Source organism: Amia ocellicauda, chromosome 18 (genome assembly GCF_036373705.1).
Source record: "Amia ocellicauda isolate fAmiCal2 chromosome 18, fAmiCal2.hap1, whole genome shotgun sequence".
Lineage (NCBI taxonomy): Eukaryota > Metazoa > Chordata > Actinopteri > Amiiformes > Amiidae > Amia > Amia ocellicauda.
Genome location: NC_089867.1, coordinates 15932561 through 15950941, shown reverse-complemented (window position 1 = coordinate 15950941; position 18381 = coordinate 15932561). Strand labels below are relative to the sequence as shown.

Genomic DNA, 18381 nt, shown 5'->3' with positions numbered 1-18381 from the left:
GTTGAAGGGTACATTGGAGGCGCACAGAGGGCTTCACTCGTTCCCTAGATTATTATTATTATTATTATTATTATTATTATTATTATTATTATTATTATTAATCAGCAACAGTGATCTAATACAAATCTAAGAGAACATCAACACATAGGCTGAAAATAAATCAATAAACATCAAGCACATTATTACTTGATTTCTTAGCAGACACACTTATCCAGGGTGACTTACAATTGTTACAACATATCACATTATTTGTATACATTTTACCCATTTATACAGCTGGGCATTTACGGGAGCAATCTAGGTACAGTACCTTGCTCAAGGGCACAACAGCAGTGTCTCCACATGCATGTATAAACCCCATGTACATGGATACCTTAAGACACTGGCAGGAGGATGAAATCGTGCGGCATCAGTCAGTGTAGTTTTCCTTTCTCCTTTAACACATTCCCGATTTAGAGTGGGATAGCATGCGCCTGCGCACTGCGTGTGAAGCGCATAACGGGAGAGAGCGCAGCGGAGAGGCGGGGACGGGCAGCTCTCTCCTCTGTGTCTCCCCGGGACACGGAGGCAGAGGCGGCGGGGGGCTCGATTGTCCTCCCGGCGATGCCACCCAGTCGAGCCGGCGATGTATTTTTACTTCATCTGGCCTAAAATGAGCGGCAGTGCGGCGGTCGGTGGAGGCGGGGCAGCCGCAGCCCTGTCCATCAGCGAGCGGGGGAGCGGAGGAGACGGCGGCGCTGAGCTGGTAAATGGAGAGGGAGGCTGTGCTGCCTCTGCCGCCGCTTCGGACACTACTCCAGCCCCTGGCTTCGAGGCAGAGACCGGCAGCGCCAGGGCCCGAGAACAAACCGAGATGAACAGCGATGATTACACCCACAGCGAGGCAGAGGCGCTCCGTGGAGGCCATGGCGTGCGTGTGGACAGCGCCTGTGGCAGCAGCGGGGAGACGGGAGGCTGCGGGGAGGACCGCCGTGGCGCCGCCGGCGGAAAGGGAGAGCAGGCAGACGGAGCCAGGAACATTAATATTGATGAGAAAAGTAGCGGATTAAAGTCGGGGGGAAACTGGGGCGGACAGAGGCTGCGGACGAGCAGGACAGTGGGCGCAGCGGGGCGGGTTACCCCAGAGGAGCTCTCCAGCACGGCGAGGTACAGTAACGGAGAGCCCGGCTCTGAGGGAGAGACTGCGGGCAGGTCCGTTGCTCCAGCCACGGCTAAGCGGCAGGGAGGCGGCCTGAGCAGGGCGCCGAAGAGGGTGCGCTTCACGGTACCGGCACAACGCGCAGCACTCTCCGGGGGCAGAGAATGTAACAGCCGCACAGAGGTGCCCGAGCCCGGCCAAGCCCGGACACACCGCCTGCAGCGTGTGGAGCCGAGAGGATGCGAGGGAGCTGCGTATTCGGCCCGGATTACAGTGCCCTGGTTCTCCACCACGACAGGAGACAGCTGCCCTAATAATATTAATAGCAGCCATGGACGGGAGCCCAGATCTGCCAAGGGCCGGGTTAGGCTGTACAGAGTGCGCTCCTTCCTGACCAGCACAGCTGCTGACCAAAGCAAGCCTGGACGTGCTGGTGGGAATGGTGTCAGGTGCGCACTGCCTGCCAGCACCCACTCTCCAGCTCTGTCGCAGCCCTGTCCTGGTCCGGGGCCCAGCGTTGGTTCTCTCCCCAGGCTCCAGGATTGCTGTCCCAGGCTGGATGCCAGTCAGGCAGTGAGCTTGCCTGGCTGGGCTTTTAGGAAGGCTAGCCAGGGAGCAGATGACATGCTAAGTGTAGGCAAGAAAAGCAATAGTGCACTTCATTTCACAACCAAGGGAGGCGGTGTGGGCCTGAACGGTGTGAGGTCAAGACCGACCCCCAATGGCCTGAGCACGGGCAGCCGTGGGGCCGCGGCTGCTCTTGTGGAGGGCAAGGTGAGCAGGCCTGTGGGGGTCCCCAGCCTGCAGGCTATAGAAACGGGGAGACGGGAGGCGGGTCAAAGGCAGGTGGAGTTGGAGGCCCAGACGAAGAGACTGTGGAGGAGGCTGCAGGCGGTGCAGGTGAAGCAAATGGAGAGACATGTGGTGCAGCAGCTCAGCGGACTGGAGCTGCAGCAAGGGAGAGGGGGTGAAGGAGTGGCCGGGAGGGTCCTGCCGGTGGGGGAGAGACCCTTCCTGTGTGGGGCCCTGCAGCCCCTCCGCCTGCCCCGCACGGCCGAGGTGACCCGCCTGGCTCGGAGCTGTGCGGCCACCCTCAGGACTGTGGAGAGCGCCCTGGACTCTGACGCCACGGCCAGCAGCTCGGGGGGGGACAGCGATGGTGACGCAGAGGACAACATGGGGGCCGGGGGCCACACACACACAGCCCTGCCTCCGCCCTGCACACTGTGAGTACCCACACCGCTACGCACTGATTCTGTAGACACTGAGTAACTGTTATGCTGACCCTGCACCTACTCAGTAATTACACTCAAGCCCCTGCACTGTGGGGGGGGTGAAGCTACCAGTGGCCGACACTGAACTTACTGGGGAGACTTCCGCCGCTTCAGCTGAAAGACTTGGAGGAAGCTTGCACGTGGTTCGTGTTTGTGGTGTTTAAATACTGCTTGACACAGCTCCTTGTGTGGGTCATTTGTTTAAAATATTTCAATTTGAATGTAAATTTGCATGTACGCTGAGAGAGAGAGAGCGGAGAGGGGCACCATGAGCTAAACTGTGCTGCCCGCTTGGGTTTTAGTAACCGATCGAACTCAGGATGTCATCCAGCTGCTCTCGCAGGAATCCAGAGAGTCATCATCCATATTGGCTGTCAGTGACTCCCCAGGGAAGGCCCGAACTTTCCACTGGAACTCGGCAGGGGGAGGAAGGGGTCAGAGGTCGTGGAGCCCTTCTGCGTGTGTCTGTGTGGGTGTAGGGAGGCAGTAGCAAGTTCTGATGACGTTCCCCAGAATAACTGCTCTTGATCTTCTGGAAAGTCCTGTACTTCTTAGGCCCACTCTCGGGGTAGATTATTTCAAAGCAGCTGGTTTTCACGTGTAATGAAGTGGAAATATTGACAGTTGAAGTTGGATCTCTCTGCTTGTTCGTTCAGACGGTATAAATGAGCTGTACCTGTATTCTCTGGGATTCTGCACAAGAGCTGGCGATTTAGCTTGCCAGAAAAATAATGTGATTTGACAACTGTGTATTAATAGATCTATTGATCAGGCTGTACCGATCAATGCCGTATTGGAGCGTATATGGATAGGCGCATGACTAGCCTGGGGTCAGCGCTGTGTTGAGTATTGATCAGCAGAAAGGAGGAGGCCCTAGAAATGATCAATCAAGAGTCTGAGTCACTGAGTAATGGGAATTGGAACTTTTTTATTTTTTATTTCCTACGCTGCCCTGTTCTTTAAATGGACTGGCAAAACTGATGTAACCTTGTCATACCAATAAATGTTTTTATTTTTGACGTGAGATTGCTGACCTCTCTCTCTCTCTTCCAGGCGGGACAGTGCAGAGTGGCAGTGGGCGGAGCGGCGGGCATGGCTGGGCAGCAGGTGGGCTTGGCTGCAGGCTCAGGTGTCAGACCTGGAGTATCGCATCCGTTCCCAGACTGACCTGCACTCACGCCTGCGCCAGGACAAGGTACTGCACACTACCCCCCCACTGTGTGTCTCTGAGTTGTCAGCACTGTGTCAGTGTGATATAACCAGTGTGTCTGTGTGTACAGGTGCCGGTTGTAGTGAAAGACACTCCTCACCCCGGCCAGCTTCTCAACTCCTGCTACAAACAGGTAATGCACCCATCTTACAGTGCACTGTGCGTGTGTGTCGCTTCACTGTGTGCAGTGTTTATTCTAGTGGAGTGTTTTTCAGAGGTTTATTGCAGTGCATTGTAATGTAGTATAGTTACCAGTTTATTTTATTGTACTATAATGCAGTGTTTATGTCTGTGTAAATAGTGCAGTGTTTATTGTGCTGTACAATAGTGGAGTGTTATTTGCGTGTAGAGCACTTCAGTGTGGATTTAGTGTGCGTTGGCTGGTCCAGCAGTAACTCTGTCCTGTCCCTCTGTTTCTCAGACCAGAGACCTGCCCCACTCCCTGGATGATGTGCTGCCCACCTCCACTCCCCCCAGACCCCCTCGAGCCCCCTGTCCACCCAACGGCACCCTCTGCAGGTCAGTCAGCCACACACAGCCCTGGGACATTGGCATCCTGCGTGTCTGTCCTGCTCCATAGCTCATACCCACAGAGCAGAGTAACCACAGCAGATTGATTAACACGCGGCTTCATATCGCCTGCCCTGAACAGCACCAGTCCTCTACAGTGGGAGACCTTGATCTGGAGAGATTTGTAACAGTGATAGATTCTCTGCATGTGTTGGTCAATGGGGGTGATAACTGGGGCACAATACAGTTAATTTGCCTTTTGCTTCAATACCTTTTATCAATTAATTATTTAATCAACTAACAGAATTTAGCACACACAGTTTCTGGCCCTGGAGAGAACCTCAGACCTAGTCTAATCAAATACTCCAGCTCTACCCTCACAGTGTTTGTTCTCCCCCAGCTCTGTGCCCGGCCCCCCGGATCCCCTCAGGAAGAGGCTGCAAGAGGAGGCCCTCCCCTGCTCCCCCAACCACAGTGGCACGGCGGCACGGGTCCGAGCGCTGCAGGAACGCCGTCAGGGCCAGCTGCTCCGCCTGGGTGGGGGGCCGCCGTGCAGGACCAAGGTGAGAGAGGGAGGCGAAATTGTCCTTTCTTGTTTGGTATAACCCTAAAAAGTCATGTTGCTATCGCTTCTGTTAATTATTTCTACTTCTTACAAACTCTCTCTGCTTTTTTTCTCAATCTCAGTCTCAGGCTGTTTGTGTGCAGTGCTCCTGTGAGCCTCCCTCAGTGTGTGTGCTGTGCGGGGGCGGTCCACCGTCCCCCCAGTCTGCAGGAAGTGTTCGGGGGTCAGTGTGGGAGCGCCGGGTCAGGCTGGACCCCTGCCTGCACCATGTCTTGTCCCAACCCCGCGGTGAGTCCCCCCGCCACAAGCTGGGTTAGAACATTACTGTGTAGCAAGAAGGTCTATTGTGTAATAGTGAGTCCACTCAGATGCCCCTCTATTTTATTTACAATGTACATGGTGTAGCTGTGTTGTAACGGCTCTTCCTCCTCCCCCACAGATGTTCCCCTGGCTGTGCACTGTGGACTTGCGCCACTCTGCCCTTCTCTCCCCCGCCATGCTCTCCGGCGGCGGGAGGAGCCACTCCCCACTCCCTGGCTAGACTCTAGGGTTGGGGGGCCTCAGCGGCTCTCAAGACAGAAGAGGAAACTCCCCGACCCCCACCAAAGCCCCGGACACACACCCCCTCACCCTCCACATCCCACCTGTGAGTAAAACGTATACACTCCCTGACAGGGCCACTTGACACACAGTCTTTCTACACACTCTGGAACATCGTGGCGTGTTGTTGTTACGCACTGTGGTGTTTATCGGGACGCTAGACTGTCTGTTGTGGTTGCCAGGTGCCGACGGTCGCAGTGAGAAGCTGAACAAGAGCTCGGTCAGCCTCAGTGTCGTCACCAGACCCCTCCCCGAGTGCCCCCTGCACACAGCTGCTGAGACCCCCCTCTCCACTCCCCCACAGGTGGGTCAGCCAGTGTTCCCTGCGTTTGATGTGAATGTGAATGTAATGGTGACCAAACTGTTGCACTGTACTCACTCCTGGCCCCTGTGCTCTGTCTGCAGCCCAGCCGGCGGCGGCGAGGCGAGAGCTCGTTTGACATCAATAACATGGTGATGCCGCTGGGCCTGGGGGGGGGCGCGCGTGTCCAGAAACTGCAGTACAAAGAAATCCTCACCCCCAGGTCAGGACACACGGACACACACGGACACAGCTGGCATGGTATAGTGTGTGGCTTTGCATCCTTCATCCTCCCTCCCTCTCTCTCTTGTAGTTGGAGGCAGCTGGACTGTGCCTCTCTCTCACCTGCTGGCCAGGTGACCTTTGACCCTGGGAACCCCCCATCATCTCTTGCAGAGGAAGAAGGGGAAGAGGTGAGCTTTGCATCCATCCATCCATCTGTCTGTCTGTTTGTGAGAGTGCTGTGTCCATCTGTCAGTCAGGCATGTAAGTGCGTGCGTGTGTGTGCGTGCGTGTGTGTGAGTCCGTGACTGTGACTGTGTGTCTGTGCCGCAGGTGGAGGACATGTTGGATGCAGTGTTTCTCAGCCGTCATTCTGTGTGTGAGGACCAGGAGCGGAGCCGCTGGGGCAGCTGGGCCCAGAGAGCCAGCCAGCGCCGGGGGGGCAGGTTAGTGTGAGGGTGGGGGGGTTCAGTGTCACTGTGGCATTCTGCGTCTTGTCTGTCGTACCTTCATCACGGGGTTTTACTCACTCACTCACTCACTCTCTCTCTCTCTCTCAGGTCCTCTGCACGGGGAGAGGGAAAGCTGCTGCCCCCCCAGTTTTTAGGCTACGGCCAGCCTGCGTCGCCTGAGCCGATCCCTGAGGACCTGTGGGAGCCGTGGCCCCTGAGCCCCCCCGAAGTTGAGGACAGTAGCGGGCCCCTGGCTGATGATGAGGAGCTGGTGAGAGGGGGGATGGTATTCTTTCAACTTGTGTGGGTGTGTACATCAGCCTTTATATCCATCATTGTATTGTATGATTGGTTGCTTACAATAGTCTGACCCCCGAGCCCTGGCCAACACTGACATTTTGAAGACAAATCTGTACCTGGTTCAGTTCAATGAATAGCAAAGAGTTAAATAAGAGGTTCGGTTTACTACAGTTTGTCTGTTGATGCTGTGCTTCTTGTCTCCGTGTGCAGGCAGTTTTGCCATGGGAGCGCCGGTCGTTCCCACTTTCGGAGGACGAGCTTCTGTCGCTGAAGGAGGAGGAGCCCTCCCCGCCCCCCTCTTACCCCCCCGAGGACCCCACCGGGGCTCGCAGCCACAGCACCGACTCAGGCATCTCTGTGGGCAGCCTTGAACTCTCCCCCGTCGCTCCCAGGCCCCCGCTGCCCGCCCAGGACCTCCAGCCCGCCGCCCTGCCCCCCGGCGGCACACTCAGGACCTCCTCTCGACGCTCTGACTGCTGCCTCTCCCCCACAGAGACGTCCTATCCCCCTGCGCCCCCCCTCTCAACCACAGACCCGCCCAGGGAACCGGAGATCCCCCTAACGCCTCTCCCGCCACCCTCCCGGCCCCCACAGATGCGGTGCATTGCGGCCACGGCTGAGGGAGAGGGGGCGGGGGGAATCTGCAGTATTGAAACTAATCACCTGCTACGAGGAGGGTGCTGACACCCTGGGGCCCCCATATGGATGATACGAGGGCCCCAGACACGCTACACAAATGCCCCACTGCACTCACCCCAACTCACATCTGTCTGTTTCACCTGATGCCTGGGAACCAATGCAAAAGGCTCTCTTCTCTCTCCACCTCTGTCTCCACGCTGTGCTGGAGATGCCTAAGCTATTTCTGTGCATTTTTCTCTCTCTCTCTCTGTATCTGTTTGTGTCTGTCTCGGACTAAGTTCTCATCAACCCCCCCCCTCCCCACGTAGACCTGCTCCCTCAGCGGTGAGAGGCGCTTGTGAGGTTTTCTCCAGTGATTTGATATTTGTAAAAGTACACCAAAACATGCAAAAACAAATCTATGACCAGAAAGCTCAGAATGCTTGAAAGGTGCAAAGGTAATATATAAAAAACTAAAAAACAAACAATATATTGATATATACAGAAATAAACCTCTTTAATCAGATTTCTTGTTGTTGAATAATTGATCTGCCGAGGTTTGGTTAAGAACTTGCTAGTGGGCTGTAGGACTTGCTGTGGCCACATGATGGTGCCCTTCCTGGCTGCACTGGCTTCCTCTCTGCAGAGCTGAGCGAGACCTGCAGATGGCGCCTCCTGTTCCTGCAGTTAGGATACATTTCTTACATGCAAAGTAACATTCTTAACATCTTTTAATAATCAAGATTGACTAGTAAGGTGCTGTGCGACCCATCAAACTATATCTCTGGAAGTCCTGCTTTCCGTTTATGATTTTGTAGGTCCGGCCTACCATTGTGTGTATTTGCGTATTCTATATTCTCTTTTGTCATAATGTGAGCTAAGGTTACATAAGAACATAAGACAGTTTACAAACGAGGGGAGGCCATTCGACCCATCGTGCTCGATTGGTGTCCATTAATAAGTGATTCAAGGATACTATCCAGTCTGATTTTAAATGTTCCCAAATTTTCAGCTTCAGCCACATCGCTGGGGAGTTTGTTCAGATTGTGATGACTGTGTGAAGAAGTGTCTCCTGTTTTCCGTCTTGAATGCCTTGAAGCCCAATTTCCATTTGTGTCCCCGGGTGCGTGTGTCCCTGCTGATCTGGAAAAGCTCCTCTGGTTTGATGTGGTCGATGCCTTTCATGATTTTGAAGACTTGGATCAAGTCCCCACGTAGTCTCCTCTCTTCCAGGGTGAAAAGGTTCAGTTCCTCAGTCTCTCAGTAGGACATTCCCTTCAGACCTGGAATAAGTCTGGTTGCTCTCCTCTGAACTGCCTCTAGAGCAGCGATATCTTTCTTGAAGTGTGGAGCCCAGAACTGTCCACAGTATCCAGATGAGCTCTAACTAGTGCATTGTACAGTCTGAACATCACTGCCCTTGTTCTCAATTCTACACTTTTGACAATGTACCCTAACATTGTGTTTGCCTTTTTTATTGCTTCCCCACATTGCTTGGATGGAGAAAGTGATGAGTCCATATAGACTCCTAGATCTTTCTCATGCGTTACTTCTTCCAGTTCCATTCCTATTATATAATTATATAACATGTTTGTTTTGTTTGTGTTTTAGTGAGTGTGTGATTTGGACCAGTGGACAGAGCTGGCAGTAGAGACCCAGCTGTAGAGAAGGGGCATGGGCCTGGGTAGTGGGCTGTTGTTTCCTGGATATCAGCAAACGCACACAGACAGAGAGCAGGAGGAGCAGTCCCAGGACAGGGGTGACCACAAAAGACAGATAGAGAGAGAGTGAGACCGTCACAAGAGTCCAACATTGGGTAGGAACTACTTTGAGATTGAGATTTGTGCTTATTTCTTAAACATGCAGAAGCAGAGAGAGAAACTGAGAAAATGGAGGAAGCGACCAAGAAAGGAACAGGTTTGCACAAACGGGAACAATGCCCTGAAAGATATTAAGAAAAGAAGAAGGAAATGTAGACATACAAGCACCGACATTGAAATTATTGAAACGTGTATTAGGAATTGAATTGACAATTTTTTTTTTTTTACAGTTTAACGGTTAGAAACAAGCATTCAAAAGGAGAGTATAACTGTTTTAACTGTAGTTTATTAATAAGCTGATTGCTCATGTTTACAGATAGTGAAGGTGTTTACAGATACAGTGGCATCCTGAAAAAGCCAACATTGAGATAACCATAATTTACTGGGGTCACCAGTACCACAGGCATATGTACAATCTATGAATGCAACCTTTAGTCACTTTTTTATTTATTTTTAAGAGACCCAACAACTATATTCACAGCACAAAGCACAAGAATATCTTGCTGTCTGGGATATAAACTGCTTTGTAGAGCCTCATCCACTTTTTCAGGGGTTTGCTGGTCACCTGCAGATTCACGGACAGGTCAGTCACGATGGTTGAGCCTGGGTTAGGGTGTGAGCTGACGCATCTTCAGAGTGATAAAGGTGTTACTCTTATTGCTTATTTCTCAACACGTCCACCTCAGCGCGTGGCACCGTCGCTTCACATTGTCCACTGTTTCATACGTGCACCTGTTCATGTTCAACTTGATGAAAAAAGTTCACAAATATATGAAGTAAACAAACAAGACAAATGTTAGACGGTCACTTTGATGATGATGAAGTTTTGAAAATGGATTGTTTGAAATTGCCTCATGGTCTTCAGACTCCGAGTCATTCAGCATTTTGCAAATATAGAACCAGGCTTTTCAAAGCAAATGTAGATGGTGAATAGATTAATAGGCTTGTGCAATAGCAAGATGGTTGCTACAGACAGCAGTCTGATCAGGGTGTAGCATCCTCTTGCAGGATACTAAACCACAGAGAAAACTAAATTAAGATTAATAAGGAATATGTAACCAGCCCCTGATTTCAGTAATTATGTTTTGTAACTTTAAACCACATTCCACAGTTACATTATTGCCACACGGCGTTTATGTACTGGTGCACAGTTCTAATCAGTTGTTAAGTTCCCATTTTAGATTCTCAACTTTTTTTTCTTTACTGACACAAATTAGTATATATACACTACCAGTCAAAAGTTTTAGAACAACCCCATTTTTCCAGTTTTTATTGAAATGTAAGCAGTTGAAGTCCAGTGAATAACCTGAAATGGTACAAAGGTAAGCAGGAAAAAAAGTTTAGGTTGCCCAAAACTGATAAATATTGTACATTTCAGAGTTATATACTGTTACTACACCCTCTTAAGCATTATCTGGCAGTGTTACACACAGCTGTTGTGCATAGAAGTGATACTGTATTCCTACAATGCGCACATCGTTTGAAAGCTTATTCTCTTGGCTACCAGCGCGTTTCAATCACAATGTAAATGCGGGGGTAAAAAACACATCAGAGAATGCTTCACATCGTTAGAAAGCTGAGAGTCTCAGCTTTCATGGGATACCAATCACTTGGCAAACAACACAACAGTAAAGTGTTCACGTGATTAAAGAGAAGCACGCGGATTTGGTGTACCAGAGGGGTTTGCCAGCTTAAGGGGTTAAATTTTGTTAAACAAAACGATTCCATGAATTGTTTATTTGTTCTATGCTTTAATTTCAGAGTACACTTGAGACATTAAACTGCGTACATTTCAATAAAAACTGGAAAAATGTAGATGTTCTAAAACTTCTGACCGGTTGTGTGTGTATATATGTATATATACATATATAATTACATATATTTATACCAATAGAACAATTTAATGAAATTACAGTGACATCGTACATTTCAACTTGAGGAAGAAAAATAGATGTCTAATTCTTTTGTTTACAATCTCTTAAATGTCTTGAAGACATTTTCCTTCTCCAAACAGTCGTTGGGTGTTAACTTTATGAATTCAAGCTGGTTATTTCTTCTGACAATACTGTGAAATGTTGATTTTTCTTTGATACACTCAGTTATATATTTTTAAACAGTTGCAGTGTAGTAAGTTTAGTTATTCATCTTAGTTACTTGTAATAACAAAAGGGAGTAAAGTTAAATCACTCTGAAAAGGTACAATGTATCTTACAATTTTTATGGATTCATGTATGGCCTTAGAGGATTAATACAATTGACAATACTCAAAACAGTGTTTTTTATTCTGTGTCCTCTCTTAAGAAACTGTTGCCGGGTGAAGCTGCTGTTTTGGGTTTGCCCAGAATATCTTCAGATAAGAAAGGGTGTAGTATCAATTTGGGACAAGCGTTGTTCATTTGGTTTCAATGGACTCTCACCCTGCGTGCTTTTCTCTGTTCAGTCGATTTTACCTGTTTGTCAATTTGACAATTTGATAAAATGTAACTGCGTTTTGCATTCTACAAAGAGCATTAATAGCAAAGTGCTGAATGACTCTAAACCTGTAGACGACAGGCAATCTAAACCATCCTTTTGATAATTGTCAAAATGTAAATTGTCAAACGGTTGTCTTATTTACTTGAACATGAACAGGTGCACGTATGAAACAGTGGACAATGTGAAGCGACGGTGCCACGCGCTGAGGTGGACGTGTTAAGTGCAAATTAGATGCATTTAACAAGAACAAAGGAAACATACAACACGTTCCAAATGAACATATTTAGTTATTTCACAGGCAATGTGAACTATAAACCTGAAATCTAAATTTTAAGTGGGGCCAGAACAAGGAGTTGCTGTTTCCTTTCACAATAATTTCATTTTTCCAGCTGGGATCTTTAAAAATCTCCCTTCATCCTTGAGCTGCTCCAAGTTTAAACTCAGACTGATCTCTGTTTATGTAATTCACAAGTATTGCGGTAAACCCTTCGGGATCCCCAGCAGTGTTTGATTTCCAGTGTCTGTTGCTCCCAGGCTACAGGCGGCTGGCCATGCATCATTGGAGAAGTCACCTACAGTGCCTTGACTGAGCTGTTACAACACCGCCAAGTCAGACTACAAACTCACCAGTCTGTCTGCGTAATGTCACGAGTGCTGCTGCTGTTGTGGTTTCCAAACTTTAAACTACAGATCATTCAAATTCATTCCAAATGCGTTGTTTCATTGCTGAACACGGCCTTGCCAGGGGAAACCCCGGTGTCTGTGGTCAAGGAAGTAAAGAGAGAATATTCAAGATCTGTATCTGTCATTCTTTACCACAGCTCAGCAGACGCAGTGCTGGGAACACATACTCTGTTTCCGACCACAGGGAGAGGAGGAAAGGAAAGACTTGGAGGCAGCCAGGACCCGTTTACCTCCTCGAACAGGTCAGACCAGAAGCTGATTCCTCCAAGTCACTGACCCTCGCCCTCTGCACAGGCCTGCGGCACTCCCTCCACAGGGACCATGATTTGTTGTGTGCGTTTGATTGTGGTCCTACACAACTTTTCTTTTTGTAGGTGGGGTTTATTTTAAATGACCCTTGTTATTATTCCAAAAGATGAAACAAAGCCCGCTGTGCAGATTTGACTGGAATTAAAAAGTTACTATTTAGCTAAGTAAAAATCTGGTCGTTTTGTAGTTTTTCCGCTATCCAGGAAGTCGCAGAAGCCTTCAGAGAGGGTAGGCTGCAGTGAGGAGGTGCAGGAGATAATAGGCAGCGAGAGGCAGAGTACACCCTGCAGTCCATACCCACCTGCCACTGCGCCGATAAACACTGCCGACCCGCATTCCTCATCCCCGGCTGTTGATGTTGAGAAGTCGCAGGGCCCGGAGCTCCTGAGCTGCAGTGAGTGCCAGGGTAGAAGGGGAGGGGCTGAGCACTGTTATGTACTGATGTGGCAGTCCTAGCCCCCCCGTCCACTGTAAATATTTGTAGAATAGCTAGAGTTTCCCAAACACAGTCGCCTCCGGGATTACTCCCACCCTCTAACCTCTCATAAAAATCCCTGCTCTGTACACAGTGTCACAGCCCGGCACGCAAGCAGCAGCGGTAGGTAGTAACGTCCAGCAATAGTATTAGTCACAGTTTCAATAGCACCAGAAGCAGCAGCAGTAGTGCATTGAGCTAATAAACAGGAGTGTTTAAAGTGTATTTACTTCTTAGTTCTTAAGTGTACTTTGTAAAATTAATACATATGAATATGTTTCCCATAGTTAAAGCAACTGTGGCAGTTGTAGATGTAACAGCAGCAGACATTTTACAATCTGGATCCTCAGCTCCAAATTAATTCTGTAAGGAAATCTTAGCACCGACTGTTAACATCTTCTTCTCAACCTAGATAAAGCCTAGGTTGAATTCCCAAACTGCCTTCAAATGAAATTAAGAAAGCTGTGTGATTATGTGTGTATATGTGTTGATAGATGTTATTCATATGTCCGCTACATAAAAGGTTGCTTTCAAAAATGGGGAAAAGTGCCTTTTGAAAATCAGTTCGAAAGCATTTTGTTTAAAAGGCCAACGAAGTTATTCTCGAAATTCAATTTAATTATTCAAGACTATCAATGAAACAGTTACACCACAACACCCTGGCATCCCCATGTTTAACAGCCTCCCTGCAGTGATACCTTCCTGCTGTGTCAGCGCCGAAACCCCTTCATATGTAGCATGTATGGTCTGTTCTCATTCTTAGACCCTGTACATACTTTAGATTTAGATCCTGATCCAGGTGCAAACTTTTGCCCCGTTTCCACTGGTACCCGATTGGGCCCAAAGTGGCCGTCACGCCTACAAAGGAAATACGTCATTTTCAAGTGGAGGGGTGTGCTTGACTTGTAGACAGACAGGGAAGAGAGACGCATCAAAATACACATCAGCTTGAGATAGAATCGGAAGATAGAATCTGAACTGCCGTGTGGGATCTAGGGTTGGCCGTGCACTCTGGAAGCTTTCAAGTGTCAACATACAAAATAATACATATGTTGAAAAATTATCAGCATATTGCTTTACAGGATGTTGCAAAGTTGTTGTGCCATAATGAAATGCAATACACACATTGTTTAACAAGACAAGCTTATTGTTGTTTTATCCCTGCTGAATTGCTTTGTAACATCCTAGTATTTTCATGCAAAAATGAAATGTAATACTAATGTTTTATGTTGCTTAAAGCAGCGCGATGGTAGTGACTGAATTAAATGTAATACACACATCGCATCGCATTGTGGGCTGGGGGGGTCATTGTGGGTCATTCAATGATGGGCAAAAGAAAATGGGAAAAACAAAAGATCCTGATCCTATTCCTAAGCATCGAAGAATTTCAGATTTTTTCTGCTGAGTAAAATCATTCACTCCATATTCCATCACTGGTGAAAGCTCCTGTACAGTTTTCTTTCTCGGCGCATTTCTATTGACCTGTTGAATCTTGTGCCTGCCGTTTCACTCGAAAATGCTTCTTTCGGACACAGTCCTAAATCCTGGTCGTGTTTCCAGAGGTTTCATTTAAAACAATTTCAGGGGGAAGCCCTCCAGACCCCTCTGGCACTTGGTCTCCGGCCTTCAGTCATTGAATCCCACCTACAATATGTTTGGGACGCCCATGGATCAAAGTACATAAAAATACCAGACAGTCTGGCAAAATACTGGCCGGGTGCCAAGTCAAATTGCCACAGACATCTTTATTGTCTACTTTTCAGTTTTGAAAGGTTAAATCGATGTTAATCCTTCTAAAATATGAAAGACTGCTTTTATAACTGCATTAATTTAAGAGTTCATAAATATGTGTCGCAGACGGTGACAGCTGATTTTTCACTTTTATATATTTTGTATTTATTTTCCTTCATTCCCTGCTTTATATATTTTATATGCATATTTTGTTTCTTTATGTATTGAATTATTCAATTATTCACTTTAAACTATGGTTTGCTTTTCACTTAATTCCTTCATTGCTTTATTACAGTCAGAGAGAGGGAGTACTTTTAGTATAGTATTTTAGGAGTTTTAGTTTGCATTGTTATTGTATTTTTTATTACATTCCTTTATAGATTTGGGGATGGATTTTATGGTATAGTAAAAGCATTTTAAAACGGTTTTAGATCTAAATATATGTCTCTCTATATAACGTACTGTGTTGATAGCTGATGTTCTATTGTGATAATGAAATTTGTACTTTTGTATTAACCTGGTGTCTTGTTGTTGTGCCAAGATCTGAAACAACCTGTGTGGGGAGGGTGTGGACTGAGGTCTGACTCAGTAATATATCAGAGTGGCGTTAAACTTAGCTTAGCTTTAGGATAACAGATATTTTTAGATTGAGGTGCCACGGGACATAAGCACTTATTAGAATTCATGGTACTGTATCCTATACCTGAGATTATTGACTGTGTATATTTTAGTAAAACTTGCACTTACTAGGACTTAAGTTTTTACATTTATAAATGCCATGACTGCTGTTACTATACGATTATTCTTGAAACATACATATTTTATTTAAACTAATTTGCCCTGGGAAAGGGTAAGTAAATTAATAATCATACAATTGCTGGTATTTACAAATCTGAAGTAAGAGTAATTATTTAAGGGGGTCATGCTGCACTGTTTAAAGACAAACTGGTTCTCCTCAATCAATTACAGACAGGTATCTACTAGCACACATTTTGGTGATTGATTACAATACAACAGGTTCTAGAAGAATGCTCCCATAATTTGGGTGCGCCGCTGTCACGGTTACCTCGTGGGAGGACCGTAAAGCTGTTAGAGACAGGACCCAACTGAGCTACTGCAATGAGCAGACAGAAACCAAGGAGAATCCAAAGGCGAGGTCGAGGTCACAGGCATAAGGTCAAAATCCAGGAGGTCAAGAGAAACAGATTCAGAACAGAAAGAGAGAGATAGAGACAGAGACAAGGACAGGGCATAAAGCAAAAGAGGAAGGACAAGGCACACGAGAGAGGTTAAAGGGCAAGGAACAAGGAACCAGGAACCAGGAACCAGGAGAACACGGCTTGGTGAAGCAGGGAGAGCTAACAACACTTTGCCAAGAGTGAGGGGTTTATAAAGGAGAGCACAAACTAGGAAGACAAGAGCAGGACCAATGAGAACAAAGGACAGGAGCAGAAGTGCACAAGGGTGAGGAGGAATGTTAATTGATAGAATGAAAAAAGGCAAGGGAACATTGGTGGCCTCTAGTGGGGGGAAGACGGTCAGGGCTAGGGAACTGTGACCGCCGCATTAAAAAAAAAAAAACGCTGCGGAAACATTAGTGCAGTGATTGAAGTGCAATATTTGTTTAGCACTGAAGAAATAAACAAGCGATCTTTAGCAAATATCGTTACTTTATTGTTGCACATGGAAGAGTTTTCTTACGGCAATGTAGCCTAATGCTTGTCTGAATAATATGTTGTATATACATGGGTAGCTCTTCCTAATGTTTCTTAACAAAAACCAGGGCATTTTTTATGCTGAGAACAAAATAAAATTGCCACAAATAATTATTTCCATGTCAGGCTCCATCGCTCAGAGTGTTTTCTGTCTGGGATTTAAAAAGGAAAAACAACACATTCCCACAATCCCTCTGGCTCCTTGCACTCCTTGGACAATGGCCGTGATTTACAAAAAGCTCAGGAATGCCGAGCTTCTGAGTCGCCGAACGACTGAGCTTTTTGAGATGGCCTTAAAGTCCTAAATGCCAGCCCGGGCCAGCCTATCTGTAAATATGAATGCCCTGGGCCAGGTGAAACAGCAGTGCGTGACATAACTCAAACCACACCCCGGAGACCTGCGTGTCAAACCAAAGTTCCTCTATTTGGTCTGTATCAAACTAAAACTCTGCTTCTCGGCAACACAAAATAAACAGGCTACTAAAAAAGCTTAGACGACTTCTTAGAAGACACATTTTCTCTAAATTGTTTTAATTTCACTCTTTGTCATATCTACAGTGAGGGAAAAAAGTATTTGATCCCCTGCTGATTTTGTACGTTTGCCCACTGACAAAGAAATGATCAGACTATAATTTTAATGGTAGGTGTATTTTAACAGTGAGAGACAGAATAACAACACAAAAATCCAGAAAAACGCATTTCAAAAAAGTTATAAATTGATTTGCATGTTAATGAGGGAAATAAGTATTTGATCCCCTATCAATCAGCAAGATTTCTGGCTCCCAGGTGTCTTTTATACAGGTAATGAGCTGAGATTAGGAGCACTCTCTTAAAGGGAGTGCTCCTAATCTCAGCTCGTTACCTGTATAAAAGACACCTGTCCACAGAAGCAATCAATCAATCAGATTCCAAACTCTCCACCATGGCCAAGACCAAAGATGTCCAAGGATGTCAGGGACAAGATTGTAGACCTACACAAGGCTGGAATGGGCTACAAGACCATCGCCAAGCAGCTTGGTGAGAAGGTGACAACAGTTGGTGCGATTATTCGCAAATGGAAGAAACACAAAATCACTGTCAGTCTCCCTCGGTCTGGGGCTCCATGCAAGATCTCACCTCGTGGAGTTTCAATGATCATGAGAACGGTGAGGAATCAGCCCAGAACTACACGGCAGGATCTTGTTAATGATCTCAAGGCAGCTGGGACCATAGTCACCAAGAAAACAATTGGTAACACACTACGCCGTGAAGGACTGAAATCCTGCAGCGCCCGCAAGGTCCCCCTGCTCAAGAAAGCACATGTACAGGCCCGTCTGAAGTTTGCCAATGAACATCTGAATGATTCAGAGGAGAACTGGGTGAAAGTGTTGTGGTCAGATGAAACCAAAATCGAGCTCTTTGACATCAATTCAACTCGCCGTGTTTGGAGGAGGAGGAATGACCCCAAGAACACCATCCCCACCGTCAAACATGGAGGTGGAAACATTATGCTTTGGGGGTGTTTATCTGCTAAGGGGACAGGACAACTGCACCGCATCAAAGGGACGATGGACGGGGCCATGTACCGTCAAATCTTGGGTGAGAACCTTCTTCCCTCAGCCAGGGCATTGAAAATGGGTCGTGGATGGGTATTCCAGCATGACAATGACCCAAAACACACAGCCAAGGCAACAAAGGAGTGGCTCAAGAAGAAGCACATTAAGGTCCTGGAGTGGCCTAGCCAGTCTCCAGACCTCAATCCCATAGAAAATCTGTGGAGGGAGCTGAAGGTTCGAGTTGCCAAACGTCAGCCTCGAAACCTTAATGACTTGGAGAGGATCTGCAAAGAGGAGTGGGACAAAATCCCTCCTGAGATGTGTGCAAACCTGGTGGCCAACTACAAGAAACGTCTGACCTCTGTGATTGCCAACAAGGGTTTTGCCACCAAGTACTAAGTCGAAGGGGTCAAATACTTATTTCCCTCATTAACATGCAAATCAATT

General features: G+C 47.3%; 1 protein-coding gene across 2 annotated transcripts; it reads left to right on the top strand.

The window, feature by feature from the left end:
* The first annotated feature begins 468 nt into the window (after positions 1–468).
* LOC136713758 (KAT8 regulatory NSL complex subunit 1) lies at positions 469–7716 on the top strand. 2 transcript variants are annotated; one of them, XM_066690970.1, is made up of 13 exons: positions 469–2364; positions 3466–3607; positions 3693–3755; positions 4044–4141; positions 4533–4695; positions 4820–4985; positions 5137–5343; positions 5480–5601; positions 5703–5821; positions 5912–6011; positions 6154–6266; positions 6381–6579; positions 6783–7716. In XM_066690970.1, the coding sequence occupies exons 1-13, from the start codon at positions 626–628 to the stop codon at positions 7254–7256; spliced, it is 3705 nt and encodes a 1234-aa protein (XP_066547067.1). In that variant the 5' UTR covers positions 469–625; the 3' UTR covers positions 7257–7716. The 2 variants fall into 2 exon arrangements, with proteins under 2 accessions (XP_066547067.1, XP_066547068.1); XM_066690971.1 differs by having other exon boundaries at positions 471–2364; positions 6381–6543.
* The last annotated feature ends 10665 nt before the right edge of the window (positions 7717–18381 follow it).